We start from the raw sequence: 27,417 nt of genomic DNA, 5'->3' as shown, positions 1-27,417 counted from the left end.
TTTTTTTTTTTTTTTGCCAATGCGAGGAAGGCTAAAATGCTCGTACGTGTGTGGGTGACAACGAACATGCGCGGGAACCGCGAACCAAGTCCCACGGACAGTCCGTAAGGGAATGGGGCCGCTTAAGGGCGGGTGGAACATGCTCTCTTGCCTCAATCAATATTTCAACCTATAAGGAAATCCTTCAATGTACAGTACAAAACGCCTTACTTCGGAAAGCAACTGAAGTACAGTAAACCCTCACTAATCCGGGTTAAATGAGGGAGGTCAGACGGAGTAACCTATAATAAGGATTAATGAAGCAAAGATAGCCCCAAAAGACAAAATATATATACAAGAAATAAACTGAAAATTCAATGAAGCGCTGAATAAAATAAATATAAAATATAGCAGCAATTTCTTCCAGCTGAAGCCAATCTTGGACATTTCTTTGCGTGTGTTCAGTCTGTCTTCAGATGTCTTCAACACAGTCTGAAAGTCCCTCTTGCCCCTAAATCCAATGTGTCTTTTAACGTACGTACTCAACTGCGAAGAGAACGTTTCATTTTTATAATGAGAATTGGATTATGCGATGGCCAAGGGCACGCGGTTGCAACGGACGGTAAGGCACTATGCTACAAACCGGAAGGTCGCGGATCCGATTCCCGATGAGTTCACCGGATTCTTCAGCTGACCGCACTATGGGCCTGGAGTCGACTCAGCCATTAAGAGAAATGAGTACCAGGAATCTTCCTGGGGGTAAACGACACCCGGCGCGTATAAGCTGACCTCAGCGCCATCTGTGAGCCGACTGTCTGACAAATGTGGGAGCCTCGACGTCTCACAACCCTATGGACCTCCATGGCCTGTTACAGGGATAGCTTTGCCTTCATTATTAAACATCCGGATTAACTGTAACCGGATTAGGGACGGTTTGCATCTTATCCACTGGAGCCCCAACTCTCTGCCTCCTCCAGCCGACCGTACTAAATACTAAATAATAGCCCATACCTATTCGNCTGGAGCCCCAACTCTCTGCCTCCTCCAGCCGACCGTACTAAATACCACTAAACACCTTTGGGTCCAAGAGCTAATACTAGCCCATACCTACTCAGTAGAGATATCTAGACAATGTGGCGAACATGGCGACAAACATTTCGCCTCCCCCGTAAACGAAATGCATGCACTGTAGGGCTTCGCCTCGCTTGCCTGCCTGCCTACTTCTCTCTTGGTTACAGCGGAGCCGCGACCACCGCATCAATCAATACGAGCAGCGGAGCGCCCTGTCCTCTTCATCCACACCCGGCGCCCTCACTGGCTCCTGCCTCTCGTTCTCAATCCAACGTTGACATCTCTAACCTCGTCCTGCTAGCATTCTCTGCAACCCTTAGCAACTTCTTCTATTCCAAGTACAACGATGCAGGATATTCTAATTTCAAGATCAACAAAGCTAGAAAATGAGGAGCTCGGTCACCTGCATTGTAACGCAGAATAGTTCGAAACCAACCCGACGTTTTGGGAGGATCAAACCGACTCCATTTTCAGGGCAGAACAGTAAGTCAAGAAACCAGCAAAAGCGGGCAACAAACAGCAAAAACAGCAGTCAGCCGCGATGCATGATACAATAAAATGACAGCTAACAGTGACGAATGATCCAATCAAAACGACAGCCAACACCCTGCCGCTCGCGTCTGCTGGTTTCTTGCTTCGCTTACCTCAAGATAACGATGAAGTTCCTCCGAAACGTCGGGCGCTATTCGAACTAGATGGCGTTGCAACTGAGAAGACCATACACTCTTCAGAATACGACAGAAACTGTAAGTATAACGCAATCTCAGAAGCGCATTCAGATATTTGATGTGTGAAATTAATGAAGGGGATGGTCATGGCAATTTAGTGTGCTCTGGTTAACACAGCATGATTGAGTCTTGAGAACACGCATCTGGTACCTCGTGTACAGTCTCAGTTGTGTCCTATTTTAACCAACAACGAATGGACAGACAGCTATGACGAACGTAATAAGTGCCTTTCATAATTCTTGGCAACGAGCCTCAAAACTGATAAAGCTGAAACCTAATGGAGAACGTTACTTGAATATGGTTTCACATCTGAGATTAAAGGTAATCAGAACTCATAAATCCTACTTTACTTTAAACACAACTCGGTGACATGTTTCTGCGCACACTTCCCGCCGGCAGAGATTTTTACTACCTAAAAGTTGGTAAGACACTGTAATTTAAGTCAACAAGAACATTAACTATCTGCCTATACCACATGCTGAAGGATCTGGGAGTCAGATGGAGACAGGCCTAACTAACGGGAATTTTTCAATTAAAAAGAATTATATCAGACAAAATGACCACACTCCGCCACAGAGATCTCGCAATATCGGCGAGAAGAACGTCAGCTGCTTATACGGAAGAAACTTCCGTTTCTCTCGTGGGTGCGAATGAACTCGTCGAGTTACGTCAACCAGTTTGAACGATAACAGTACACGGATCTTCTCCGTAACACTAGACTAATCCGGCAAACTGTCCTACCCGCATACATTATCATATCACATGTACTCAACGAATTACGAAAAATATCTGTGTCACAAGCAAATTCCAGATCTCCAACTGAACACTATAACTGTGCCCGACAAACAGAAAGGGCCCACAATCAGAGCAGAGTGAGATATAATCAGTTTGGGAACACAACACCTCGTACTCGGACGAAACGCTGCAACTAAATTTGAACAAACTAATTTCCATTCACACATACCTTACAAAAAAAAATTCTCCAAGGGCCAATTATGCCCGCGTTAACGATATACCGCTCTTCGTTAAAACCCCTTTACCACCTAAACTTCAACCGTAGACAAACAAGCTAGGCATAATCAAAACAATGTTTCACAAAGAAACATTACATTCTAAACATAAGGTATGACAAAAGCGGCCTGAATAAAAATTTAATGCAATGGTAATACACAAGAGTCTAAAGAATCTTGAAAGGGCCTACTTGGGAAACGGATCTTAGGTCGATCTAAAGCCGGATACACACTTGCGCATTCTGCCGTAACGTACGTAACAAGTGTGTAAGGCGTTACAGTATCATTCGCAGTTGCTCGGTTCGCGGCGCGGGCGGTCAACACAACTGTCCATTTCCCAGCGACCATCAACGGACGTTACATTACACCATTCGAGCAGGTGTGTACGTGTTTCTGAGGGCGTTCGCCAGTTCCAAACTTTTCCCGTTATTTCTGCACTCTATTTTTTATATTCCCTTTTCTTGCGCATTGCAATTGTCAATGAAGTGGAATAACGCAAGAACGTTAACATTCACACAACTGTGCAACAAATATTATAATAAACACACTAAATGCGACGCTTGGGAAGAATCAGCGAAGGCTGTGGGATTCTGTAATAACCCGGATGATTGCTAGTTTCGAAAATTTGAAGAGGTGTTGGGGGATGGTGTACGAATCGCCCGTAGCCAAAAACCGCTGTGTAACTGCCAGTCTATCTTCAAGTGGAACAGTTTTTCTCTATGCGGTATCCTTCTTCGCAGTTTTCGGACGGATTAAATTAATCAGGAATCTAGAATATATTGGTGCCGTGCGAGTGAAATTTTTGTACTGTCCACTAACATGTTGGAACTAAATTCGCTGACAAACTCGCGCCGCTATACACAGTTCTACTTCTGCGCAACTGCGGCTGCCGCCAACGACTTTCTCTTCGTTTCTCATTGACAAAATGTGGCGTATGACCATAAAAGCTGCGCTAGGTACCTGTAAATACGTGTTCTTAATAACAACAACCTGTCCAACCGAATGTTTGCCCTGTCGTATACACTTCAACGCCTTAACATTTAAGTTGAAGCCCTGCAGAGTTACACTGTTACGTTAGAGTAGAGGGTCCATGTGTGCATCCAGCTTAAGACTAGGGCAACTGTTAACTAAATTAGGAGGCTGCGACAGTGATTCTGATGATGCATCTAGTGAAACCGAAGACTTATAGATGAACTTTCAGGCACTGAGGGTTTTGTAGTTTGGAAGTTTCGGCCCATGTCGCAGCACGACACTGCTACTAGCACCTTCCCCTCTGTATCCGACGTCACGCAACGGCACAGCTACGCTGATCGCGGTATACATTCGCTACTGGAGAGCATCCAAGTAGTACCCTACAGACCCATAGCTGTCCGACGCCTGAACTGAAATTACGACTGAATTACAACGAAATTAGTTTGGCTCGTTCAAAGAAAGCAATTTACAGTATCACGGTAGATTTTTCTTCCGCCAAATGAAGGTGAGATATCGAAATGATATGTATTAGAAGCTGTTAACACCACTTTCTCCACGAAGTTAAAGAAACTCGTACTGTTGCAGAGGTACGGAACAATGTACCAGAGTGCAACGCGTAGAACGCTAACAAAGTAAGTGAGACAATGAGACGTGCTTTCGATGAGCGGATCTCTTTTCTCTTTTCCGCTCACTACGTGGTCGGGATATAGCAATGCGTTGAACCCGCCGGGTCACAGAACGGACCAATACTGTTCTGTGAGTACGCATGACGCGTGTTGCCATGGTTTCAGAGACCATCGACAAAGCAACAGTCTTCTACAAAGACGGTGATCTCACACCTGTGCACTGTTATGACCTTCCAGAACGCTGGAACGTCACCGAAAGGAAACATGTGGCGGAGTGAGGGACGTGTATTGCTGCAGCCTGCCACAACAACACACATTACAGGAGTACGCCACGCTATACAAATATCCATACTGAGAGTGACATCCAGCATCACTTGGAAATTACAACGGTGCGAGGAGAATGACTAGCCCAGAACCTTACGGTACCAACATTAATTTTACAAAGCCGTGCGGTCTGGTAGGTAACGTTCGTTTCACGTGAACATAGAGGCAGCAGACTCCTCCGAAACGCTGGTAACTAACAGGCTACACGGCGTCACATCCCTGAAGATTTATTTCAGTCATCGCCATGCGAACCTCGAGCTGACTATATGCATGGTGCTCAGACACAAGGGCAAGTTATTAACTGTGGCTACCAGTCCACACATCGAAGATGGCACAGAACTTGGGCCCCTTCTGAAAGTATAATTTAAATGCATTAAAAAGCTTAACGCTATGATCTATTATTCACGGGACGGTGTGCTCTGTCCCGATGATGGCGCGAGAAACACCCGCAGGATCTCACGGTCAGTTCGAGCGCCACTGTGCCAGACAGACTGGCGACGCAAGCATTCCGCGTTCAGGACACTAGGGGAATCGCACAAAAGAAAATCAAGATGGACCGCTGTACTCCTGCCATGAACACAGGGTCCGTTATATATAAACGTTTTAAGATGTTATAGAAAAGACTCATGAACCTACTTCTGTTCAAATGTTTCAATGCCTGGTACGACTATTCATTTATATATATGTGTGTGTGTGCGCGTGTGTGTGCGTGCGCGCGTTGTCGCGTGCCAGATTGCGACTACACATTGGGGGTTGGACTGGTGACTCGATTTACTGGCCACTTCAATACACAACTCGTAACTACAAGTACTTATAACGCTATCGCTGATCTACACTTTACAAATCACTATCACACACAGATTAGTGTAGTCAGTGTGTTACAGTCTCCCCTATTCGTTTCCGGGTAACGGTTTCTAACAGTGGAGATTCTTCAGCTTCAAAGCTCACTTCGCTGCCCGCTGGCTAATACTCCATGGCTCTGAACTCTTGCTCCAATTTACTAACTCCCAGGTTGGCGGCTATTTCACACCAACCTCCTACTCTTCTCTTCGCAGAGTAACTTAAAACTGACTATTGCTTGGCTGGTGTCCTAATTATATAACCCCTTGGCACGGACTCCACAGAAAACACTAACATTTCCTCTATGGTTAAGCGTGAGCTGGCCGTGGGAACCTGTTTGTTTTGTGGTCGCTACCTAATAAATAGTCTATACGCTACAGTACACGAGGGAGTCAGTAACTAGGTCACAAATTGATATAAAACGTACACCATGTGATATTCGAACGTGGGAAAAACATTTATTTCTCGACATATCATTCACCTACATTGATACACTTGCCCCATCGCTTTAATGGTGAGTCGAAATCCGCAGCACAGATTTGACCGTTGTCTCAGCTACTCTCGAACCTCCGTTTCAACCTCTTCATCATCAGCGAAACGTTTGCTATCAATGTGAACAGCTTTAGGCGACAACCACCACCGTAAACAGGAAGCATTTATTTAGGAATATCCTTTGCATTGAGACCTTTTGCCAATTAAAACACGTACAAGAGAATGCTGCTCTTCTGTAGCAGCCCCTCCAGCACGGTCGCCATTTTTACTACTGAAACCAGATTTTGGCCATGTTTGAAATAAGTGGCGCTAGTGTCCCTCACACGTAGGTAAGTTCGTACGGCCAACAACCATACTGATAGGAAGGAAATTACATATAAGCGGGGAAGGGGAACATGGTAATAGTATTTAGTTTCACAAAAACCCGTCTGATGGTTGTAAATTTACTTACGGGAGGGGGCAGACATTATGAGGAAAGACTGTTATTACTACAGTCCATTCATTCATTTATCAACGGCTCTACGGCCCTTTGTTGGGCCCTGGCTTTTCCTTCAGTTTCGTATCATTTACACAAGACGGACGGTATAACTCCCTGAAAGAGAGATCACGCCGTCGCAAGGCCTCTACCTACACAAGGCAACACAAACACAGACAGCCATGCCTTAAGTGGGATTCGAACCCACGATCCCAGCGTTCGAGCAAGCGAAAACAGTTCACTCCTCAGACAGCGCGTCCAGTGTGATCGGAGTTATTACTCCATTATCAACACAGATCCCTGTACAGTCTATGTATACTCGAGAATGCAATGCTGATAGGGTCCTGGAATTGTTGGAATAATAATGCAGATGCTTTGTACCAGCGGAAGGCCCATGCTAATTCGAGTACACACACAGAACGTAATCTATATAGCTGTACAGGCTTACTGAAAAGGAATTTCTTGTAGCTGTGGACACATAACGTTGCAGTGAACCGGCCAGATTGAAGTGGCCCTGACCTACTTCAAGTTACTAGATTGGAATTTGTTTGAAACTAGGGCGAAGAGCCTTGAGAACCCTAAGAGTAACCGCTGTTACCCAATATTGGAATAGTCGGGCATACTGTCGTTAAAATTAGTCCTATCACATTATTTCACGGAACTCATGCATGGCCCACGACTCAGCTGTCTACTAACTATAATAATAATAATAAAAAAAACATTTCATGAAATTAGTTTTGTGGTCTTAATCTGGGTTCCAATTTTCGGGTTTTATGCAACTATAACAAACTATAACAGCAGTCATTTCATAACATTCCAATGCAAGCAAAGTTCGCCTCTTGCTGGCGTTTGGCTACTGCAGCTAAATCTAAGTGTAATCTCCTTCCCAGCGTTTACTACAGTGCCGTCCTACAGACGCACTGACTGCAGAGATCGGGATAATTAACCGCCTAAATTCGACGCCGTGACACAACGATTTTGATCGACAATCCAGTCGGTTTTGACTCGTAAGCACTTTGGAAGGGAAGGTCTGGGACACAGAGATTCCGGACTAATGGTCTATTTATTCGCATCTGAATACGTACATGATCTACTGTACATCTATACCTCCAATTGTGGAATATGAACCAGCTGCTCCCTCCTACCGGACACAAGACAGCACCACTGTTCTTTTTATTGCTAGTGGGTTGGGACTAAATCCCTTGTACCGCGGCCACTTCTGGCCTATTGTACCAGCCACAGCTAGGTGAGGGTGATTGTGAAGCAATTGGTGGAATGAAGATTGGCAGGAGAAACCGAAGTGCTAGGAGAAAACCTGCCCCAGCGCCACTTTGCCCACCACAAATCCCACTTGACCAGACCCGGGATCGACCCCGGGCCGCTGCGGTGGGAAGCCAACGACTAACCGCTTCAGCTATGGCGCGGCCAAAAAAGTAGTCTGCCAGTACGAAAGGCAGTGGATATCTACGTCCATTAGCACCACTGTTCCTCCAATTGTTATCCCTTTCAACACATTATGCCTTTATTTAATTGCCAGTATCGATAACAGTAGGAGACGGGTTACCTCAGTCAGTATAGGGACTGCGAGCTCGACAGCAGGGATTTGATTCCAGGGGGATCCAAGATATTTACGTTACTCCACAATTCCCAGGCCGACTTTGGGCCCCGCCCAGCCTATCCAATGGATACCGGGGGCTGTTTCCCCAAGGGTAAAGCGGACGGTCCGTGAAGTTGACCACTCACCTCCATCTAGCGCCGAGGTCAAGAATGGTGGAGATACACCTCCACTCCCGCACACGTCTCCATGCTGTGGTGCTTAATTCAACACAGCGACTTTACCCTTTTCACTGACACTCCCTCCATCCGTCGTTCTCAATGCCAGACAATCTTTCGTAGTGGAACAACACACTCGTCGAGCCGTACTTTAAACCATGCCTCCAAAAGAAATATAGGTCTCTAACGAGTTAATATCTTCCTTTAGTTGCATGCATAACGTACAGCTCAGTCGGTACGGTGACAGGCCGTGGGCTTCAAGGCCGATGTTCGATTCCCGGCAGGGGCAAGAGATTTTTCTGTACTCCATAAGGTGCAGACCGGCACTGGGGGCCACCCAGCCTCCTATACGAGTACCAGGTACTCTTCAGACGGGAGTAAACCAGCCAGGGCGTGAAGCTGACCACTCACCTCCATCTAGTGACGAGATCAAAAACGGTGGAGCTATATCTCCACTCCCCAATACCTCTTCATGGCGGGATACTTAATTAACTAGGCATAGCGACAATTTCGCCTTTACCTTTACTTGTACAGACATCAGCAAGCAGCCAAACCTCCCCAAGGGTTACCTGCTGTTTCATCTGATGTATTAGTTCCTCGCTTCCGCAAACCATCTGTTTGAATTTGTATCATTGGTTCAGCAGTTGCGATTCATATTTTGGGCAATTCTTAAGATGGACACCGCCAAGCGACGCTATTCTAATTACGCACTTAACTAGTGCATCAAGGAAATTAGCACCACCTTAAATTATATTTCGAAATGTATCTGAGAGTGCCTCTGAATCAATTATGCGGTTATTTCAAAGGTTCCTCTCATCAAAACGAATCTGATGATTCACTACACTTCCACTCTCTCCTGTACCTCTAAAATGTGTCCGTATCTCGCATTTTTAGCTGAAACATCGACAGAACTCGCCGAGATAAAAGTATCTGCCAGTTGACGACTTAAGGGCTTCAGATTTCTGGACGTCCTCTGATTTGAGGAGCAACAACTCTCACAGTAACAGATAACCCTACTGAACAGAGTGATCAACACCGTTTCTAGAGTTACAACTTTATACTAAATTACCTTGCTTCACAGATAAGAGCATATCCTCGCTAATCCGGTTACAGTTAATCCGGATCGAAAAATGAAAAATGCTGTTCACAGTTGAGTACATACTTTAAAAAACACATGACATTTAGGAAGGCAGATAAGTCACTTGTCTGCTAAGACAAAACTTGACAGTTTCTTCAAACCTGCATTATTATGCCCCAAAACAAGCACAACTTTTGATTCTCCTATCGATGAATAAATGTGTTGTCTCTTTACAGTTTTTACATAAAGGGTCTGCAGTAATATTTTGTTATTTATATTCATCAGCACTAAATTTCCCATTTATTTGTGTTCTAAGTTTTTGTCTTTTAAGGCTACATTTGCTTCACTAATCCGGACGAGCCCCACTGCTCCGGATTAGCGAGGGTTTGCTGTATTCATTTCATATGGATGTACTCATGAGTTTCCTTCGCTCTTTTGGTATCTAACAGCTATCTGGAAGCGTTTGTTATAAAAAGGCTTTTATATCCGTCTCTAGTAACATCGATTATGAAATATCTTAGTATTGCCACAAATGTCATAATTTTATGAAGTTCCGGCTATTCACTTGTAGCCTGGTTCTAGCCTTGTACAGACAGCCTTGTTTTTACAAATTATAAACTTTCTGCGTATCCAGGGTGGACATTCAACAACAACAACAAAACCTATTTTTCAATGTCTGCTGAACACGTGGGCGTAGTCCAGTGTTTGGACGACCAATGCCGCCTCAATTCTTCCAGACACAACTACACGATTTCAAACATTGCGCCATGAACATGAAGTGTAAGACGGCTGTATTTGTGTGTAACCGTACCACTACCATTTGTGAGGAGCTTCAGCTATAACCTTGAATGTTTTCTGAGACCTCTCAATGAGTATACTAGAAACAAAATTGGTTCAGCGCACATACTTCGTAATATACGACTAAACTGGCACGCGTCTGACCGTAAGAGTAGGTTTCAAGAAAATCGCCGTTTCGCGTTTGGGACCCGGGTGCCCGTACCGTTATTTTCGTGAATATAGAACCTACGCAATTTCATATGGGAATATGGCTTCCACAAGCTAGTAATATTTAATCTAACTCGTTTGAGACAGTCTCGAGAAAATTACCACTGTTTTCGAGGCCAATCTGATAGGCTCGTATTTTTTGGAGATAGGACGTGCATAATCACAGGGAAATGATCTACGGTGGGCAAGCTCTTAAATACCGAACACGAATACAATCTGTCCAAACTATTCAGGCGCTAGCGTGGCGCACATCTATAAACAGCAAAGCTTCGATAATCCAGAGTAACTGAGGGGAAGAGGTCATCCGGATTACGCGATAATCCGGATTAGTGAAACAAAAGGTACCCCCAAGAGACAAAAAAAAACTTAGAACACAAATAAATGAATAACTTTATGATACTGGTAGTACTGACGAGAATAAATATCACTGTAGGGCCTATATTTTAAAAACTAAAAAAAGACAATACATTTATTCATCGATAGAAGACTCAGAAGTTGTACTTATTTTTGAATATAATAAGGCAGGTTTGAAGAAACTGTCAAGTTTTGTCTGAACAGACAAATGACTCATCTGCCTTCCTAAATGCCATTCGTCTTTTAAAGTATATAACCAACTGTGAACAGAACTTTTAATTTCTCATGAATCGATCGGGATTATCCGTCACCCGGATTAACTCTAACCGGACTGGCGACTGTTTACTGTATGGGGACCTGAAAATAACTTTTTCGTAATTGGGAGTGGTGAGAAAGTGTTAATCCGCCAAAATCTCGAAATCGTTTTTTCGCGATGACAATGTCGTCTCACATATATGAAAAAGTAAAACAACTGAATTTAGAAATTCACGGTGACTAAAACATTGTTTTTTAAGCGGTACGCATCCGGCAAACTCGTTAGAAGACGCTTATCTGTCACTGCACTGTACCACCTCATATAGAAGCCAAAATCGAACACGAGAATACCCACAAACAACGCTCCAGAAAAGAAGGACCATGCGAATACACGCACGCGCGCGACATACTCGTACAATGCCGACAGCTAGAGAGCCCCCCGAATGGCTAACTCTAGTATCATTTAACGACGTGTCTTCAATAGCATGGGGGGGGGCTCTGAAACACGAACTGGAATTCGAAATATGGGAAGGAGACTGTGGCCTATTTTAAGTTACTTTACCGCCATATGGCTGACAGGGGTAAATCTCTCGGCCTAAACAGCCATTCAAAACGTTCGCTATTTTTGGAATGTGCGAGCAGATGTCAGAAAAACTTTCGCAGTGCCAAAGTTCATAGAAATCCATCAACTCGTACCCGAGTTGCTTCATATGTACGGACCAACGAACGGACCAATATTATAGGACCCTCCGCAGGACTGCACTCACTCCTACGGCGTTTCGATATGGGGTGGACACACTGGGTCCCTGTTCTAATAGAACACAAATGTCAACAGTCTGTTCCTTCCGGCTCCAAAAACTTAAAACGATTTTTACCGACTCTTGTGGGAGAATATGGTAGCGTAGTAAGGTTGAGGCACTATGTACAAGCCGTCGCACGTTCCTTTCCCGATGTCACTGGCTTTTTCAACTGACCTAATCCCTTCAGCAGTACTACACTGTCCCGAGGTCGACTCGCCCTCTAACAGAAACGAGTACCAGGAATCTTCCTGGGGGTAAAGGGCGGGCGGCGCATAAGGCTGATAGCCTCACCGCCATCTGTGAACCAATTGTCTAGTAAATGTGGGAACCTCGACGGATCACAATCCTATGGGCCTCCACGGCCTGTTACAGGGATAGCTTCATCTTTTTACTTACAGACTCCTGTAAGCAGACGTATAGCAGCAAGTGAGAAGGGTACTACGACAGTTAAGCGAATTTAAATCGAGGAATGCCTGATTAAGTGCCACAGAACTACATTAAAATGGCCTGGTTGTTTCGTGCTGGTTTTTATTACACAGGAACGCCAAATACGTACCTGTCAAGCTCAATAACAAGTTCAATCAGGTGTTCTAATTCACAGTACAGGATATGTTTCTGACCTCCATGACAGACGCCTATAACACACACTCAATCCCGGACAAACCCACAACGCTTCAAATTGTTCCGCCGTGCCACGCGCCAACACCACGTGCTAAACACGGTATGCGCCAGTGTGGGGGGAGGGGTAGCTACAGGGACCAGCTGTCAGTCTTTGAACCTGTCTTACACTTTTACGCGTTCTTTATGCAACACAAAAAAAACGCCTTATGTGCCGGCCATGACTATCCCGTTTGTGAGCTGGCATCAGCTCCTGTACTTAAAATTCTATGCATGAAAGACCTTCAACAAAAGTTGTCAGGCAATTCCAATTTTAGGTCATATTGGCCCGATTTGCATGTCATAAATTAGCTTTCACACGTATCCATCCTATAACCCGCTCGACAAATTTTCTTTTAGTTCGATGCTGGAGCCTTCCAATAAAATTTGCCGCGAAATTCGGACTTTCAAACATAACGATCCAACGGCAGCCTGAACAGACTGGTGACTTATCTGCCTTCCTAAATGCCACCTACTCAACTGTAAATAGCAGTTTTCAATTTTCGTATTTCTGACATCCAATTTAACTATAACATGACTGGCGAGGCATTACTATACAGCATTACGAAGTCACACCCTTGCCAATCCCGCTTCTGGAAAGCAGAGTGACCACCAGTTCGTAGGGTTCCACTTAGTTCTCGCCTCTCTTAAATGGAACCTCTCATTCGTGAACTTCAAAATCGCTGTTTTCTCACTTGTATTGTACATCACCAACAGGTGAGTGCAGTAACACTTGTCTGAAACGTAATCTTGGTTAAGCGGAAAAGCTTCTTTGATACAATCTTCTCGGGTGATCAGCCGTGTCAATGCTGAGTTAAAAGCACGTCTCCATGATCTGGGCCGATGTGGTGAATGACCGTCCGTCACTGATATGTGTAGGTGTGTACACACCAGTCTGTCAGATCAATGTCTTATCCTATCGGCTTACATTACATCTTTATTGGATATGTTCTGTCCCCAAGAGTATGAACCAAATACAGAATAATTACCTCCATCAAACAAAAGGCAAAGGGAAGACAAGAATTTCACAGAAAACAATCTGCTTGAATAGGCATGTATCATGTTCAAACTGAGCAAGATGTCTCGAGCAGCAATGCTTCTGACATTCCGGAGATGGTGGTCACTTCAAACGTCGACCTGGAAGCCGAGGTTTGTAGTGGTTTTACTTTTCCCCTTCAGGCCATTGCCGGGACGGAACCTTAAACTAGGACATGGTTGGTTCCTTTCATGTCGCTTCATTATTCATTAACCATCCTATCACTTGACACAATTCGTGCTATAAGTTACTGGCACTGTCGTTAAATAAACTACAAATACAGCTCCTGAAATTTGTCAACTTTAGCCGATAGACGGTGTCGCGGGGTCAGCGCAACGAATCTCCACGGTCGTTAATTTCGGTTTTCTAGACCAGAGCCGCTATTTCCTTTAAGTAGCTCCTCAATGATCGTCACGAGGCTGAGTGGACCCCGTTCCAGGCCCACTACTTCTCAGAAATAAATCTGGTAGCGCCGGGAACTGAACCCGGACCTCTGGACCACAGCAACTTCGCCGACAACCGGCGGTCGCTCGGTCGGTATAGCTCGCTTGCGGACTAAAACCACCGAGTTTGTTTTTGTTTTGTTTTTTGTTCCTGAAATTTATAAGAAATGGAAAAGAATTAAAGATAACTGAGGGCAGATGTCTGCTGAGCGTTTTAGTGGGCCAGGAAGGTAATGCACCCCAACGAGACTACTCCTCAGTACGAGCGCAGTGCAGAGAGAGAGAGAGAGCATGTGACTGTATGTGCAATATTTTGAATCAAAAACACGTGGGATATGCAATCTTCATCTTCTGTAAGTACCTGCAATAATCAGAAACCTGCCTGCAAAAAAAAAATAAATAAATAAAGCTGAGATTCCTTTGGATTCCACTACAAGCAGGTTCAATGCATATGTGGGAGGGGAGTTCTGGATAGCATCAAGCTTCAGACATACCAAATGCTTTACCAGTACAAGAGCACTTTGTGCAACATAAGCACAAAACGTCTGTTCATGTCTACAATCTCTATACAACACATAAACGAAAATGCCCATTTTGCGAACCGATACAATGAAAAATATTTACTTAAACTGGACTACGGTTTTACACAGCGTTTTCAGTGCAATTCCTAATGGAAACAGCATGAAGAGTCTGTATTGCATTCCTCTTAAATTACGAAAGCAAAGGCATACGATGATTACGAGGCTGTACTCCAAACCGTATAACGATATGTCTCCAAAAACGCGAAACAACATTCATTCTTTCAATTCTGTGCCTAGACCAAGGACTGCACACATTTTCTGAACTTTTCCTTAATAAAACATTTCATGCCAAAAAGAATGGACGCTAATTACAGGAAATATGATAACAAAAGTCTTTAAAATTCAAAATATGATGAGATGTGTGGCTGGAAGGCTACTTAAATAAGGAGAATGATTACACCTAATTCAAAATATACTCGAAGTTTCATTATATGAACTATTACACTACTACAAATACAGAATAACCTCAGCACTCTTCAATAATGTGTGTAACTGGCAAAGAAATGAGGTTCTCAAAGCAGTAACTCTGAAGGGTTATCTCCTGGGATGAGAAACGTGGACTGGTATAGTAAGTTTACTGACATTTAGGAGAAACACACTACCTCCATGTTCAGGGTCAAATAGCATGCCATGCACAGTACTTTCACCTTGAAAATGGAAACAGTTTGTTCGTACTATACATCTGTATACTCCTGCCAGACTACATGGCCTCACATCCCAGAAGACACTGTGATTCTAAAATAAATTTATCGCTTAACAAAACAATTTCACACCATAATATGTGTATATATGTATTGATGATACATACAAGAGTGTTTATATATATATAAACATACACGTCTTTGTAATATTTTACATTATGCCCAAATGAAAAATGTTTTATATTCCGCTAACATTTAATTTGTCATACAATCATAAGTTTAGAACTGCTAAGAACTTTCTCAAAACAGCCTACCACAGCACTACAGTAATGAAGTTACACTTTCAGTTCTCTTCCATTAGCAGCAATCTTCAAACACAAATAACCATTCCTCTTAAAAGCAGAGATGATACAAGCATCCCCATCCAGCCCTTTCAATACTTCCAAAATGACAATGAAACTCACATGCTGGTCCCTCTCTCCACTTTTTGTCTGTTAGAGTTACTATTATTACTATTACTACTACTACTACTACTACTACTACTACTACTACTACTACTACTACTACTACCACCACCACCACCACCACCACCACCGAACAAACATCGTTGTCACGTCAAAACACAAAACTGCTCTAACCCAGTATTTCTGCGCTACTAAAGAAGAACTCTTTGCAGCACACACGACCCTCAGATTAGCAAATAACTGCCGCTGATAGTGGGGTCAGGTATTTTATGAGTGTGTCTCAACGTGGTTTATGTATGCGGAGCACGGGGCGAGGTCATGTTGCAACATCGCATTTGGAACTGGCAGCCGGTACTGTGTTTCTTTAATGGTCCGATTGGGAGCAGCACTTTCTTGTCAGTTTCTCCATATCGTGTGTGTTGAAACATCAGTAAACGTCGGACGTATGTGTTTTCACAATATAATGACAACAATGTTAAGACACTACATTTCAACATGAAACAATTTTGTCCTACGCAGTAAATAACGCTATCTAAGCAGTTTACAAATTTACCGTGTCCGACTACATCTTCTTGGAGAGTTTGCAATATTTCTTATTTGTATATATACTTTTCCTAGCCTGCTCCATATACGTACACTAACATAATCATGTTAAATGAAACCATCAGAAATAACAAAAAACGGGCACAAAAAATAAAGAAAACACCAAATAATTCGTTTGCAGTTCACGCACTTTTCAACAATTTTGTTCTCTCATTTACGAAATCTGCGACTTTACTAAACATTTGTGCAAGCTTTAGGTACAATATTATAAAAACATGAATATTACTTTTTCTTATTTATAAGAAACACAATCTGAAATGTCAACAACGTGACTTTTATGGAAATAAAACAAAACGCTGTATTCATCCACACGAACAGCATCCGAAATTACTAGTTCATCGTACGTGNCCCCCCCCCCCCCCCCCTTAAATAATAATTTTTACGTACGCGTCCGCGTTCAACCCGCTAGCAGGTGATGACTGTAGAAGGCAGATGACCTTTAACGTTCAGGCCAGCCTTCTATTCCATTCAAATTCTCAAACAAACGTATACATTTTAGCGTACTTTCATTATTTTTCTAGAAATGTCAACATTACTTAACATTAATAACTATATCTCAGTGTTAAAGGAGCCCAAACAGTAAGGGGACTTAATTCTTTACTTCGTCGTTGACAAATTGGGGCACTGCTCCAAAAATGTGCGAATTGCGTACTCTCCTACCGGACTAGGCGAAGCGTGACACTATAGACAGATGATATTTCAATATTCTCCAATAGCAACAATAATATGAAATAAATAATTCCGGTATCAATTTTTTTTAAATATATACTTCGTCTCTGTTTGATAAAATGCTGTCAGTGTGTCATCTGTGGCTGTAATTTGACTTCGTTTTCTAAGGCTACGATAGTTCTGAAATCATCTTACCAGAGCGAAGAAATTTGTGTGGCAGTCCTCCAAACTTGCGCCGTTTGTTTGATGATTTGGATGCGTCATGGTTTCTCCATCATCTTATATTTCATTTAAATCACTAGCCACACGATTTGCGTACTATTAACCACTCGAAATCTGATAATATACACGATCACACAGAACACCTTTCAATGGCGACTGCAAAATGGCGGATAGGAAACAACAAGCGCAGAGACTGTAGAATTTCTATTGGTTAACATACATCACGTGGTAAAACTGAGATGGTATCATGGCGGCACTCATAAGGCATGGACTTCAAAAACGAGGACAAGAAATAAACACATGTAATAATATACGAAAGGTTTGAAAACATGTCATATTTTATTACTATACACGTCATATTTCAACAGTTTTCTCGTAGTAGTGATTTCTACCTGGTCTAGATAAAAGGCATATTCTCTGATAATACTGTAATTTACAGATAATGTCAAGGAACAAATCTGACAAATCTGACAAATCTGGCTACAAACCATCATACAAGATGCCTTATAACAGGAAAAAGAAGCAGCCCCCAGCTATACACTTTGATTCCACTGGACAGTCTATTGCGGCAAAAGGGTACAGTGAATGAGAGAGCCATACAAAGCCACAACTTTTATGTTTGTTATTATCAGAACAGCTGAAATGTTATTAACTTCAGTGATGGAAAAATGTGTAAATGGTACTGTTATTACTAATGTAGAATTTATGTCTTCTTCCAGTTTTCATCGTCCACAGAAGCATTATGATCCACCAGAAGATGCTGCAGACAGAATAAATTCCATATATAAATCAATAACAGGCTTGACCAGTGTTTCAGAAGCGCCCCTAAATATTCCAGAAATGAAGTTCAGGATCCTGAATGCCTGTTTTCAAGAATTTCAGTATAGTGTTCCAAATTCCCTTCTTTCTACCATACATACTGTAGGTAAGAAAAGCTGAATTTTTTATATTGTCTGAATTCTTGCTGAAGGATGGATTGAATGTGAATAAGCTTGTTCTTTTAGACGATGTTCTGGAATTTTACAAGACTCCTGTTGAGAAAAGAGCTCCACTTGATGCACTGAAGACCATGAAATTACCAGAAAACGTCCACATTCAGACTGAGTACCATCGCTTCCATCCAGGTAATTTGCCATTTTCAGTAGCACTATCAAGGAATTAATTGTTCATGGTGTATTATCACAACCTACAAATTTTAATGTTTATTATTCTTAATATATTCTTTATATTTTGAACTGAAAAATTAATAGTATACAAGAATACCTATCATAAGTGGATAGTTATCTTCACATCCATTCTGTTTTGAAATATTCTTCTAGCAGTTTAATGTGGTATGCTGTGCAGTATACTGATACACATGTGATTCTGTAGATTTTGTCAGAATGGGATCATGAAAAATGCCCTCCTAAGAGTACACATTGGACATTGTCACATCTGGAGCATGTAAAGCAATTCTGTTTTTCTGGAAATTCATAGACATGCCCACAGTTGGCCTGGTTATATGGTTCCATGTTGTGCCCTATTTAGTCTGCTTTCCTTATTTTGAGAAAATAAATGGAGGCTTATGAGATCACCTAGCTGTGTGCCTTTCTATCTCCTCTGATTTTTTTTATGTAGTCCATGCCATATCAAAGGAAAGTAATCAGTTTGTTCTTCCCAGAAGTTCTTGTTCAATATGAGTTGCATAATAAAACATTTTCAGGGTCTTTTTGCTATTTTGCTGTCACTTAACCTGAAAATGAGCACATGAAAATAGACAGCCATGTCATGTAGCAGAATCCATTTAATATTAAGTATACTTACAGAGCTGCTGTCATCCTTTGGGCTTGTCATTCTGTCTTAACATTCATCGGGACAAAATTTTTGATGACAGAGTTGCAGAAAGGAAGACATCAATAATTTGTGTTCTCTTACATTTCAGAAACAGATACAATGTTTGGTGGAATTAGTGCATTCCCAAAAAGTTCAACTATTGTGACTGGTCTAAGATACAAGAAGAAATATAAAGGATATGATGCAAGGACACCATGGGCCAAGTACTTTTAAGTGTATGGAAACTGTAGCATTTACATTAAATATATTATTTACCATAATTTCTAAGCCTGCATATCATGCTAACATCTGTAATGGAATATGCTTATTTATCAGTTATGTAATATAAGCACTGTTTCTATTAGATTGGTCCTGTTATAGAACATGAACATGCTGATGATATAGAACATTTCGCATACGCATGGAATGTTGTTCCTTATACTCAGAAACTCAGCCTGTAGAAGCCACATGTGTTAAAGTAAATAAACCGCTAATGCATACAAAGCGCATAAGAATAGCTGTAATATATTATGTATTGCTTTTTGAGCAAAAATGCATATCATGCAGATAGTATTACTAGATTTCTGGACTTCATCCCTCATCCAGTATTCTGAACTAAAAGGTACATTTCAGGAGTTGGATCTGCTTTCAGCTTTGGGTGAGGTAGTCACTTGGTTCCATTAGACAGAGGTTTTATTGATTTGGATTAGATGTTTCTAATGTGGCTCTCATCTGAGGATGGAAGCAGGTACAGCTCTTCAGAAGTTATTTTTTTCTTTAGAATCTAATAACACTCTGTGAAATACAACATTGTCAGAGCCTTTGATGATTAGCATATACTCTTATATTAATTACAGCTTCATTTGTTTTCAATTTTCCAGTTATGTGCAGAGTCCACCATAATAACCTGGTGAATTTTGAAATACAATTAGGTGGTGAGAAATACTTTATGAAGTAGTACAAAAGCCAAATTTAAGCATTTCAACCCAACATATTTGACTTTCTGAAAACATGTTGCAGGTGGTCTCCATCTCCACCCGACAGCAAGCATGCCTCCAGTTCTCAGCTAAGGTTTTTCTGTCACTCTTTGTGGCATATCTGTTATGACTGTTTGAATTTCTTCTCAACTTTGATCCTTTATCTCAGCGGTATTCTGAGGATTAATAATTTAAATTTTGTTTTTGACATACCCCAACAGGACTGATTCAAGCAGGAGGTGAAATATTACAGTCTAAGATCCATAAGCTAATTCTGTTTGGAATAAGAAAAAATGCCTGATCAGTGGAAGGAGTTTGTTAGTGTACCAGTTCACAAGAAGGGTGACAAAACTGGCTGTAGTAATTATCGGGGGATATCACTGCTATCAACTTCATACAAAATTTTATCTAGTATTCTCTCAAGGTTAAGTCCATAGATGAAATTATTGGGGATCATCAATGTGGGTTTCTACATAACAGATCAACTACAGATCAGATCTTTTGCATTCATCAGATATTGGAGAAAAAATGGGAGTACAATGAGCCATTACCTCAGCTATTCATAGACTTCAAGAAAGGCTATGATTCAGTTAGAGGGAAGTATTGTACAATATTCTGATAGAGTTTGGGGTACCCATGAAACTAGTTAGGCTGATTAAATGTATTTAGATGAAATGTATGATAAAATCTGTATAGGTAAACATTTGTCTGATAATTTCCCTATCCAGAATGGTCTAAAACAAGGGGATGCTTTATCACTACTACTTTTCAACTTTGTTTTAGAATATGCCATTAGGAAGGTCCAAGAAAACAAGGTGGGACTGAAATTAAATGGGACACATCAGCTGCTGGTCTGTGCCGATGATGTGAATCTACCTGGTGATTATATAAATACCATAAAGAAAACACACAAACTTTAATTGACGCAAGTAAGGAGGTTGGTCTAGAAGCAAGCGCAGAGAAAACTAAGTATATGTTGCTATTCTCGTCGCCAAAATTCAGGGAAAAATCATGACATAAAGATAGGAAAGAGATGTTTTGAAAATGTGGCACAGTTCAGATATATGGAAACACCAATAACAAATCAAAACCTGAGGAGACTGAACTTTAGTAATGCTTGCTACCATTCAGTCCCGGACCTTTTGTCTCTGGTTCTGTATGGGTGTGAAACTTGGTCTCTAACTTTAAGGGAGGAACATAGACTGAGGGTGTTTGAGAACAGGGTGTTGAGAATATTTGGACTGAAGAGAAGTGAAGTAGGAGGTTGGAGAGAACTGCATAATGAGGAGCTTCGTACTGTTCTCCAAGTATAATTAGAATAAAAACATAATGCTGGGAAATTCTTTGAAGAACTGCACAACTGGCAGCCTCTCAAGAAGGGCTGTTCCATGAAGTTAGTTCTTCAGAGATGAAAATACTGAGGAGCTGTTAAAAGCAGTACGGTTACATTGGCAGACTGGAGGTGAAGATGCGTTTCAAACTCTTTGCGTTACCCTTCTGGAAATGGATGTTCCTGTTCATAAACTTGGTCCTCATTACAGATGTCTCTCCAGTCATGACTAGTGAAAAAGTTTGGCTTAACTGAGCTCTGTGTACAAAAGTGATCGATTTTCAACATGTCATGAGTGTTGGATCTTAAAAACATTTAACAGATGAAATGGATGGCTAACTTGATATTACATAATGTTGTAGTTTAGCGTCCTGTTGCACTGACTTTCGTCCATGATATGTATGCAGTGTCCGTCTTTTAGTGCACTCAATTTCACTTGTTATTTCACAACATGTTTCAGCACTATAGTGCCATCATCAGGTGCAGATAAGATAAATAATCTTAACAAGTTTTTAGTATATAAATATTTATTATAATTGATGAACATTTTTAAATACTTTTTAAATTTTACAATGACATAATGGCAAGCAATGAAATAGATTAACGTAAATGGAGCACCTGATGATGGCACTATAGTGCTGAAACATGTTGTGAAATAACAAGTGAAATTGAGTGCACTAAAAGGCGGACACTGCATACATATCATTGATATTACATATTGAAATCCACTGGTTGAGTAGAGAAAGTTTTACGTATACAGGTTTCATAACCTTCTTCCAGAAATTGAGTTTCTCAGGACAAGCAGTGATTTCCTCCACGATTAAAAGATTCTCAGTGGTTGCTAGATCTTACTTTCCTCACATATCTTACCACTAAACTGAGATGGATACTGAGCTCCAAGGCAAACACAAGACCATTTTCAAGGGAAAACTGAAGTTATGGAAGGCTCAGTTGATTAATGGTGTGCTAACCTACTTCCAACATATTCAAAACTGCACCGATGGTACAATTGGTATGTCTGTCCACATTCTGTATATTGATAAGCTATTAAAGAAGTCTGAAAGATGATTTGAAAACTATGAGCACATGAAGTTTGTTGTGTCTTTCTTTACTAATTCATTCACAATGGCTGAACACTGTAGGAAGATGATGTTTGCTTCTGCATTTTGAATGGTTAAAATCACACTATTTATTTCTTGCTTCATTTCTAGATTATATGGCACAAAAATAAACAAACACATAATAGCAGTACAGTAATATCACATTTATTGCATAAATTACTTAAATATTATTGACTTAAATATGAGAAACTTGACCACTCAATAAATTATTCTGCAAGTACAACAGCCTGGAACAATCTCAAATTATTGTTTTGTATTACCAACCAGTAATGGGAAGTGCCATTGGAGAGGAACAGAAGTGAGCTGATAGGGGACACTGTTGTGGTGAACATGTAGTGGGGTGCTGTGTGCGCCCAGTAAATATATTCATAAAGAAAACATCAGACCATTCTTATACATCTGTGATTAGCATGTTCGCTGTAGTGTCAGCATGGTTTCATTTTCTATGGACTGTTCCAGTCATGTCAGAACTTTACAAGTGCTACTGTACACTGCAAGGAAAGAGGAATGATTAGGAAGGTTATCCAGCACTGTGACAAAAGGGTATTCGAAGAAGTTTTAATTCTTCCATTCAGCAAGGAAGGGGTGACCCATTATTGCACAGCGTCACTATGCACTCATGAGAATATATGTCCCAAATGGAGAATTATGATACTCAAAAAGGAGAGTACCTAGCACAGGGCCTCCACTTGACAGTTTATTATTCTGGCATGGTGACCGCCATGAGTGATGCTTCAATGGACCATGAAGTTCAACCTCAGCCCAGCTGTATTACGAGAAGCTTAATATGAAATCATTGTAAGAAAAAGAAAGAACATGAGTTAATACCATGAAATGCTCTCAAAGCATTTACAGGAAGCACGACCACCCTGATAAGGCATCTTCCAAACACAGCAATGCATATCAAATATTTACAAGCAGTATATACAGAAAAGCGAGATGAATAATACATAACTTATATTAGCAGAAAGTTGTTCAAAGAATCTAAAACTAGAACCCTTTACATACTTACTTCCATCTTTAATGCAACTTTGTTTACAACTTCTTAATTTAAGATACGGCCACACCATAGCTCAAGCAGTTAGTTGCATGTAGCAATTTAATTGTAATTTTAATATATTTTAAATTAAGGAGAAATTGTAAGCAAAGTTGCATTAAAGATGGAAGTAAGTGTGTAAAGTGATACATATATGCAACAGGATGATGAAATACAATATTCTAAAACTGGAAGCCAAAATGTCCGATTCTCACCCACATTCATTCAGTGTCAACCAAATGTACTCAAACGTGGTGGGAAAAGCAGCAAAAAATACCACTTCTTAACCAAAGTTTCTCTCAAGTATCTGGCCTTTCCATACAAGTAAGACATTGTTTTATACTGCAGGAAATGTAGTGACCACAGGGAGAGAAAATGGGACTTCCCACTTATGTTAAAAGCCTTACATTATTACATTTGAAATGTTTTAAGAAAATAGCGTTCTTTGTGTGTGTCTGTGTGATGTGTATTGTTTACATAATATGTTATAAATGCTAATCACAGTATATCCCTGATTATCTGACCTTCAGTTATTGAATTTGTCTTGAGCACCCACAACAGCACATAAGCCCCTTTAAACAGTAACAGTAACAGAGTTTGTCTCATTTATAGAAGTTCAGTTTTGCATTTCTTTTTTAGATTGCTGTTACTAACTAAAATCATTTATATGCCACTGTTTGATGATACAGTTACAAACCAAGTGGTGTACATATTTGCTCCATGCTTTTGATGTTACTGTATTATCCAACATTTTCAATTATTTATACTACAGTTAAGTTTTTAGCCTGGGCAGTCAGGGTTCTATGGTATAACAGGAATAATTCCTTAAGAAGACACTTTATGATTTGGCAACAGTGAAAGGATACTGATTTTCTCAACTAATATAAAGTTGTGTGTCAAATACCCTACATACTGAAATTACACAAAATGCATTGCAGTCTTTAATATTAATTGAATGTTTCACATAATAAAGATGAATAAAAAGTTCAGAGTTTGAAATCACATGAATGGTGAAATTCGAGTAAGTCAGGTTTTAATATATCTACATTCACACATCTCTACTTAATGGTTGCAATAAGTTATATTAGAAATATCTTTACTTTCATTTACTTACAATCTTCTGTACATACATACACACACACACACATACATACATTACAGTGACACAGCAAATGGTCTAAATCATGAAGAAGGTTTAAAAAATGAACATACCACATATAATCACATAAGCAGATGACATACAACAAAAATGTGCATAAAGACATTGCACATACTTTCACATATATGGTTGACCTTGACTGTGTTACCTTGAAAATGAAACTTCATTGCTGCTTGGTAAACCACTGTTTGTTACTGAATACCAAACAATAAAATCTATCCAAGTGGTAAACCCAGTTTTAACAAAACTTATATTTTTCATTTTGATCCCTAGTGCCCATACCACTGTTTTCTTGAAGATAACTAATTGGTTTTTTTCAGCACGCCTTACTTAAAATGTATAATATTGAAGTAGTTTTCTACTCTTCAATTTGTACAACACTAATGAACACTGGAAAAAACAGAATTATGTAGCATTTTGTGGCCCATGAATGTGTTATGCCTGCACGTTCATCCACTTTTCAGCAATGGAAGACAAAAAATGTGCAGGAATGTTATTAAACATATATTATTGCAAATTTACAAATTCATCTGCTACAGGACTGTCCCACTAGTTTTTACTGGCATCAGTTAAGAATCCTGTTTCAAGAAAACATATTCTTATTGCCAGAGAACTGTGTTCTGAACATGGTTCCCCAGTAGTATAAGGAAACATCCTTGCCGACACACTGTTTGCAAGAGAACTAAGTTCTAGAATTAAACTTCATGACTGCTAAAAAACTACACATTCTTTCAACTGTGCAGAAATGTTCAAACGAGGGATGTTCAAATTAAATCTCTTCTGGACAAAACAGTCCCCATGCGTGCTGCGGCAGGGAATCCAATGAAATACCATCTCATGAATTCCTTACATGAGGGAATCCTTGGACTCCAACTGGAACCACTGCATCACAAGACCTTGACGTCTTAGTCTGACTTGAATCTATGGCCCTTTCAGGCAAAGAACACATGACACCACACACAGTGACAGAACCAGACTGTATATGGGATGGGATGACACCAGTGAGGGCATATCACACAGGGGCAGGTGCTGTCATGCAACATGGTGACACCTCTCAGGATCATGGTGGGATGCTTTCTCTTGATGGTGCTACAAAGGTCTCATAGAGAACCACAGCAGTGATGTGTACTGATGGTAACTTCCAGCAGCAGGAGCCCTGGAAGACCCTTGTGGAAGGGATCTGTCACCTAGTGCACCAATGGCATAACTGTCTCAGTACCCATGGGGATTATTTTTAATGGCCTCTACTCCTTTACCCAGAATAATCCTTGAATGAATTTCATTTGAACAAGCCTCATATAAATAAAAATTACGATAATACTACTTGTCAAATTTGACAACTGAACATATCAAATGATCTAATATAGAAATTTGAACATATCTTTAAATAATAATAAACCTCAAGTAAAAGCATGAAATGCTTGTACCAACAATTCACTGTGCAAGAAGCATCACATCCTAAGGCACTTAAAATGCTTCTCTGCTACCAGCAAATTCATCATATGTCACAACAGCATTAACATTTCTAAAAACTACTCAAGTGACATCTGTTTCTACTATTATGTACACCCAATTATCTTATTTTGGTAAAGAACAAATTCTTAAGTATGGATCACTGCACTCTTCTAATTGTGCACTCAGGCAGCTGGGTAGAAACCATCTTCATTTTGAAGAGAATTTAAACATACTCCTCTTTAAGCTCTTTGTTTCTCCTGGCTGTAAACAAAAGGATCATTTTGTTCAGCATCAATAAAAGTTTTATCCGAATGGTCACAGTTTACTTACTTCAACTGAGACACCTGTATGTTCAGTTTGGTATTTATCATGGTAAAAATTATGGAATAACTGACTGAATGAAAAAATCTGCATGTTATGTCCACTTTAAATTAATGGCTATCTGGTATGCCAAACTGATTAATAACTGTGTGGCATTTATAGTATATGAACAAAGTACAATCACATTTGTTTTATCTGAATCAGGAGTACAGGATAATTATATTTTTCTTAAAGTCTGCCTCAGGAGAAGTGTTTTCTTATTAAATAGATACAAGAGCATAGAGAACATACACCTTCTTGCATCATAAAAGTTTCACCCACTGTAATATTTTCTGACTGTACAGCCAGCCCATCAGGACTGCCACTTTATCTCAAGGCCTAAAATATTTTGCTACATACATTCATAATGTTATATTTTAGCGTCCTGTTGCACTGATTTAAGTCCATGATTTATTTCAACCGTCTTCCAGTGCATACACTCATCTATCTCCTCCTCTCACTCGCANCGAAAGTAGAAAGAGTGCTCCGACAGAAGAGGATAGGTGTGACTCGCATAGTGAGATACGACGTAGGGATGAAAAATCCTGAACAATTTTAATATTTTTAACATTTAACATTTATCAATATATATGATAAATATATATTTTAGTTATTTTAATATGAAGACGACAAGGCATACAATGAACTAGTTTAGCGTAAATCGAATAAGCACCTGAAGATGGCACTTTTGTGCCGAAACATGTAGCGCGAGTGAGAGGAGGAGATAGATGAGTGTATGCACTGGAAGACAGTTGAAATAAATCATGTACATATTTCAGATCAAATATCAAACAAATGTACAACTCTGTGAGAAAAAGCAAACCAATCCAAAATTAATAAAGACGGGAACTTCTGGATCCCAGGGGCATGCAGTAGTGTAGCTGGTTGAGGCACTATGGTACAAGCCAGAAGGTTGTGGGCTGGTGTCCTGATGAGGTGAATTTTTTCAGTTCACCTAAACCTTCCAGCCACACTATGGCCCTGGAGTCAATTCAGCCTCACCAGGAATCTTCCTGGGGTGTAAAGGATGGCCAGTGTGTAAGGCTGACAACCTTACTGCCATCTGTGT

At 40.6% G+C, this 27,417-nt stretch overlaps 3 protein-coding genes across 5 annotated transcripts in view; 1 reads left to right on the top strand and 2 right to left on the bottom strand.

Annotated features, from left to right (window-relative positions):
- The window catches only part of LOC111875322 (mediator of RNA polymerase II transcription subunit 13), a 169,880-nt gene extending 152,740 nt beyond the window's left edge, over positions 1–17,140 (bottom strand). For both annotated transcript variants that reach the window (XM_023871463.2, XM_023871464.2), the window contains exon 1: positions 17,072–17,140. In XM_023871463.2, the coding sequence (XP_023727231.1) occupies positions 17,072–17,140 (69 nt within the window). The remainder of the gene's footprint in view (positions 1–17,071) is intronic.
- A 107-nt stretch (positions 17,141–17,247) lies between these two features.
- Positions 17,248–19,194, top strand: LOC111875323 (39S ribosomal protein L50, mitochondrial). 2 transcript variants are annotated; one of them, XM_023871465.2, is made up of 5 exons: positions 17,248–17,417; positions 17,538–17,674; positions 17,818–18,023; positions 18,103–18,222; positions 19,020–19,194. In XM_023871465.2, exons 1-5 carry the CDS (start codon positions 17,346–17,348, stop codon positions 19,142–19,144), a joined length of 660 nt encoding a protein of 219 aa, XP_023727233.1. In that variant the 5' UTR covers positions 17,248–17,345; the 3' UTR covers positions 19,145–19,194. The 2 variants fall into 2 exon arrangements, with proteins under 2 accessions (XP_023727233.1, XP_023727234.1); XM_023871466.2 differs by having other exon boundaries at positions 17,327–17,400.
- A 3,263-nt stretch (positions 19,195–22,457) lies between these two features.
- Positions 22,458–27,417, bottom strand: part of LOC111875320 (protein KIAA0100) — a 69,061-nt gene continuing 64,101 nt past the window's right edge. Inside the window, exon 38 of the mRNA XM_023871461.2 lies at positions 22,458–26,249. Coding sequence (XP_023727229.1) covers positions 26,196–26,249 — 54 coding nt within the window. The 3' untranslated portion in view covers positions 22,458–26,195. The remainder of the gene's footprint in view (positions 26,250–27,417) is intronic.

The sequence above is a fragment of the Cryptotermes secundus genome, unplaced genomic scaffold (assembly GCF_002891405.2).
Source record: "Cryptotermes secundus unplaced genomic scaffold, Csec_1.0 scaffold1789, whole genome shotgun sequence".
NCBI lineage: Eukaryota > Metazoa > Arthropoda > Insecta > Blattodea > Kalotermitidae > Cryptotermes > Cryptotermes secundus.
This window is presented reverse-complemented; position numbering and strand designations above follow the sequence as displayed.